Source organism: Phyllobates terribilis, unplaced genomic scaffold (genome assembly GCF_046119375.1).
Source record: "Phyllobates terribilis strain yellow unplaced genomic scaffold, ASM4611937v1 Scaffold_14__1_contigs__length_39327217, whole genome shotgun sequence".
NCBI classification, from domain to species: domain Eukaryota; kingdom Metazoa; phylum Chordata; class Amphibia; order Anura; family Dendrobatidae; genus Phyllobates; species Phyllobates terribilis.
This window is the reverse complement of record NW_027362774.1, coordinates 33,961,527-33,967,220: the sequence shown is the minus strand read 5'-3', so window position 1 is coordinate 33,967,220 and position 5,694 is coordinate 33,961,527. Positions and strand designations below refer to the sequence as shown.

The following is a 5,694-nucleotide window of genomic DNA, read 5'->3' as shown; positions in this document are numbered from 1 at the left end:
CTCCCCTTAGGTATAAGAGAACCCATGGACAGTACAGACTCACTCATTGCCAGGGGGGTATAAGAATTATAAGCAACGGGTCCTGTTCAATAACAGTATAATAAACTGGGGAGCCCCTCCTCCACCTATACTGAGTCGTTGCAGCGAACTTTATAGTGTAAGTTTCACCTTTTTATCCTGTTTATTTTATGTAACTGCTTATGTAATTTTAATGTCTCCTTTGTACCATCCTTGTATATATCTTTCTTACACACTGCCTCCATTTTGGGTTAAATATAAAATGTAATAGTTCTGTTTCTTTTGTTCTGTAATCGTTCCCTTCCCCGAAGTCATATACGCTACCAAAACGCAGGTGTCCAGCCAGGCCTGTATTATATTTCAAACTCGGCCGGTGGTGGCAGAGAATAATAGTAATTGGGCTATCGTGAAGCTGACAGTGACAGTACGGAATACTGACAGCGTGACGGCACGGTGAGATATCGCGTCATCTCCCCTGTGTCGTACCTGTGGGTGATTCCTGACACTAACCATGTAGGGTCACTGTGGGGTGGTGTGTCTCTGAGCCAAGCATGTATGATCACTGTGGGGTCGTTTCTCTCTGAGCTAAGCATGTGCAGTCACTGTAGTATGGTATGTCTCGGAGCTAAGCATGTATGGTCACTGTGAGGTCGTATCTCCCTGAGCCAAACATGTATGGTTACTGTGGGATCGTATTTGAGCTAAGCATGTATGTCACTGTGGGGTCTTTTCTCTCTGAACTAAGCATGTGCGGTCACTGTAGTATGGTATGTCTCGGAGCTAAGCATGTATGGTCACTGTGGGGTTGTATCTGTCTGAGCTAAGCATGTACGGGCACTGTGGGGTCCTATGTCTCTGAGCGAAGCACGTTTGGTCACCTGGTTAAGCTCGATAAGTTGAGGGTACGCGCCCATCATCTGGATTGCGATTTTCACTACATTCTTTGCTGGCTCCATCATTCCCAGTTGACAACTGCAAAAATAACAGCATTAAACAAACATTAAGCAGTGAAAAAAGTGTGCTGCTCATACAATTGTCCTCCATTGCTTGGATTTCACTTGGCATTTTAGGCCCCAGACACTTGAGATGTTTGCCAATTTGTGCCAAATAAATCTCTCTATCATTGTGCGACATTTTGATTAATGTTTAAGATTTATTGAAAATGTATGAAAAACAATTTCTCTACTTTTAACTCCACCCCGATACTGGAGTAAAATAAAAACTTTTTTTTTTGCAACTTTTTAAAAAAAATCTTGTGATTCGACGTCACTCAGGTCCTCCTGCATTTTCATCAAGCACGCCATCGCTAGAGGAGTCGTGAGGATTAGCAGTCTCCGGCCAGGCTTCCACATCCTACCTCCTCTACAGCCACCAGGTATACCTACCAGCGGAACATAGACCCGCAAGAAGAAGCAGCTGACTCCCCTTGCCGAAAAAGCCGGTAAACCCCGGATTTCAAGCAGTACAAAGGGACTCTGTTCCACCAGATAAGCTGCGTTGTTTCTGCTAGTTCATACCAACCCTGCGCAGACCATTACCGCCTACTCCGTCACCTACCAAGCTACAGTGCGCCCCATAAGCCAGTCCTACCATGGCGGCAGCGCTGTGTCTTCACCACTGATCATCAGTTCATCCACCATCACCGCATATTATTCAGATATCCAGGTACCTTGCAACACCCTTTACCAAGTGCCACTGATGCCCTTCCATACCTGTTACTTCATCTTCATATGAATTATTTTTAGCATTACCTTACCCATTCCTTTATTTTAGTGCCATTGAGCCAGGTTCGCCTTATAACTATTGAACCACGCAGGTCGGATAATATTGAGCCTAATCCGCTCCACTGTTATCATCTACACCTGAAATTACAGGTACCCTCATATTATCTTATGATTAAAAATACATTTAATTACTCTGTGCCTCACATCTTTATTCTACACATTAGCTCCTCGCAAATACTTAAATTATGATCCATATTTATCTCTTACAACAGTGCTAGTTGTTTTAGTTGCTGCAGGTCTAATAGATGACCTACCAGCGCCTCTTCCAGATTTAACCAATTCATCAAACCTTTTTAAGAAATCACAATTCACAAATCTGAACAAATCTTCATTGGCAAAACTGAAAACGCAGCATTTGAAAAGTGGTGCGATCAACGTAAAAACCTACAAAAAGTCTCAAATTTTTGTTAACAAATGGTGCGCCAAAGAGAACTGGTGCACAAGTCTTCACGCCTGCCTCCAATTGTCTGCTTGTTATGCAAAGATGCTATTCACCTGTATACACCTGTGTTGTATACAGCTGACACTAGCAAATCCTTAAGATTGCCAGGAACAGCTCTGTTCACCTTCCCCTGCAAACAGGTTCAATTATGGTCAGATAGCAGGTTATAGTACACAGTGCAAGGGGACATGCTGGACAGAGTCACTGATTGCAATGGAAGGTGAAAAAGATGGATACCAGAGCAGCAAGAATCAGATTATACACAACACCGGAAACGTAGTGTACAGAGAGACAGGAGAAATGTATACCAGAGGAAGAGGAGCCAGAGTACACAGCACAGGGCACCTGGGGTGTAGAGGATGACTGGCTCCTCTTCCTCTGGTATATATCTCTGCAGAGAGAGGTAGGAGAGATATATACCAGTCATCCTCTATACCCCAGGTGCCCTGTGCTGTATACTCTGGCTCCTCTTCCTCTGGTATATATCTCTGCAGAGTACACAGCACAGGGCAGCTGGGGTACAGAGGATGACTACAGAGAACTGGGATACAGAGAGCACCTGGGATACAGAGAGCACCTGGGATGTAGAGAGCACCTGGGATACATACAGAGAGCACCTGGAATACATACAGAGAGCACCTGGAATACAGAGAGCACCTGGAATACAGAGAGCACCTGGGATGTAGAGAGCACCTGGGATACATACAGAGAGCACCTGGAATACAGAGAGCACCTGGGATACAGAGAGCACCTGGGATACAGAGAGCACCTGGGATACAGAGCGCACCTGGGATACAGAGCGCACCTGGGATACAGAGCGCACCTGGGATACAGAGCGCACCTGGAATACAGAGAGCACCTGGAATACAGAGAGCACCTGGAATACAGAGAGCACCTGGGATACAGAGAGCACCTGGGATACAGAGAGCACCTGGGATACAGAGCGCACCTGGGATACAGAGCGCACCTGGGATGCAGAGCGCACCTGGGATACAGAGAGCTACCTGTAGAGAGAGGAAACATGGACACCAAAGTTGGAGCAGTCGGAGCATCGATAATAACATTCAGGGAAATTATTTGTTACGGATCCGGGTGGTGGAACTTCTGTGCTGCGGTGCAAGGAGGGACCCAGAGGGGCGTAACTAGGTATCATCTCGGACCGACCAAGGTCGTACGGCGGCTCAATCGACTCCGTGACCAGGGAGGGACCGAGGAGAGGGACCAGGTGCTACTCTGGGGACCGACCTTGTATGAGAGCAGGTGACTCCCACGGGTCAGAAGGCAGGGACTGACCGGTACAGCAGATGAGCACGGCAGGTAACAGGCAGGAGCCTCCAGGTAAGCTGGCTGGTAGGCACGGCAGGTAACAGGCAGGTGCTTCTAGGTAAGCGGGCTGGCAGGCACGGCTGGTAACAGGCAGGAGCCTCCAGGTAGGCTGGCTGGTAGGCACGGCAGGTAACAGGCAGGCAGAGCCCGTAGTCAGGCAGGCGGGCTGGACTTGTAGTCAGGCAGGCGGGCTGGACTTGTAGTCAGGCAGGCGGGCTGGACTTGTAGTCAGGCAGGCGGGCTGGACTTGTAGTCAGGCAGGCGGGCTGGACTTGTAGTCAGGCAGGCGGGCTGGACTTGTAGTCAGGCAGGCGGGCTGGACTTGTAGTCAGGCAGGCGGGCTGGACTTGTAGTCAGGCTAGCAGCGGGACCTGAGGGCTGAAGCAGAGTATCACACACAAAGCTACAACCTTGCACGGGCACCTCCATATTGGAGGAGGTGCTTTTTATAGGGTAAGTCCTCCGGCCATTGGCTGGGGACTTTAGGACGGCGCGCCCGGCCCCTTTAAGAGGGTCGGAGCACGCGCGCTGTAAGCACAGGGCCAGGTAAGCTGCGTGCACCAGCAGCAGCTGTAGGGAGGCCAGAAGACGCCGGAGCAGGACTGCGGCGGTAAGGGGGGCGGCTTCTCTGCCGGGCAGGAGGCAGAGACGTCGATGCTACAGTACCCCCCCTTTACGCCTCCTCTTTTTCAGGCCAGCAAGAATTTTTTTAAGGAGAAACGGGGCGTGGATGTTCTCCCTGGGTTCCCAAGTTCTCTCCTCTGGGCCAAACCCCTTCCAATCCACCAGAAAAAAGGTTTTTCCTCTTACCCTCTTGGTGGCCAGAATGTTCTCTACCTCAGACGTCCTCAGCGGAGACCGGAGCTTGGGAGGTACCTGGATTGTCGGAAAAAGAATTAAGCACAACTGGTTTGAGGAGAGATACGTGGAAGGAGTTGGGAATCCGTAAGGTGGCTGGGAGTTTTAACTTGTAGGCTACTGGGTTGATTTGCTTGAGGACTTCAAATGGTCCGATGAAGAGTGGACCCAACTTATAGAAGGGTATTTTGAGACGAACATGTTTGGAGGAGAACCAAACCTTGCCTCCTGGATGGAATTGAGGTGGATCCAGACGTCTCTTATCAGCATGCTTCTTCATCCGCTCGGAGGATTGGAGAAGTGCAGATCTAGTGTCCTCCCAAATAGTGGAAAATTCGCTGACCAGAGACTCTGCGGCCAGGTTGTCCACAGAAGCGGAAACGGGAAACGGAATTCGGGGATGTTGACCGTAGACCACAAAGAATGCGGACTTGGAAGAAGATTTGCTCTCATGGTTGTTGTAGGAGAACTCGGCCCAAGGTAGGAGCTCCACCCAATCGGTATGGTGAGCGTTGACAAAGTGCCGGAGGTAGCTGGTAAGGATCTGGTTGATACGTTCCACTTGACCATTGGACTGCGGATGGTAAGCGGAGGAGAAATCCAGGGTGACATCCTGCAGCTTAAACGTAGCTCTCCAGAAGCGCAAAGTAAACTGGACCCCTCGATCAGACACAATGTGGAGGGGTAGGCCGTGGAGACGAAAGATGTGATGGATGAAGTCCTTAGCCAGCACAGATGCAGACGGGAGAGCAGGCAGAGGAATGAAGTGGGCCATTTTAGAAAAGCGGTCAGTGACCACCCAAATGATCATACAACCGGCAGAAACAGGGAGATCCGTAATAAAGTCCATAGCAATGTGTTGCCACCGGGCAGCAGGTACAGGAAGAAGCAGGAGGATGTCTGGGAACCTTGTTGCGGGCACAGGATGAACAGGTCGTGACGAAGTCTACCACATCCTGGCGCAGGGTAGGCCACCAGTAATGCCTGGTAATGAGCAGGAAGGTCTTCTTCTGATCAGCATGGCCGGCTAGTTTGGATGAATGACCCCAGTGAAGAACCTTCTTACGATCCGGGACCACTACAAACGTCTTCCCAGGTGGGAGACGAGACAGATCCAAGGGGGCCACATTCATCACTTTGGAGGGATCGATGATATGCATAGGCTCCTCCTCTTGATCGGAAGACAGGAAGGATCGGGACAAGGTGTCTGCTTTAACGTTCTTGTCCACCGGGCGGTAATGTAGGGTAAAGTTAAAGTGGGCGAAG

At 49.7% G+C, this 5,694-nt stretch overlaps 1 protein-coding gene across 1 annotated transcript in view; it reads left to right on the top strand.

The window, feature by feature from the left end:
• LOC141175716 (fatty acyl-CoA hydrolase precursor, medium chain-like) overlaps positions 1–16 on the top strand; it is a 13,557-nt gene extending 13,541 nt beyond the window's left edge. The window contains exon 12 of the mRNA XM_073659635.1: positions 11–16. Coding sequence (XP_073515736.1) covers positions 11–16 — 6 coding nt within the window. The remainder of the gene's footprint in view (positions 1–10) is intronic.
• Positions 17–5,694: the final 5,678 nt, after the last annotated feature.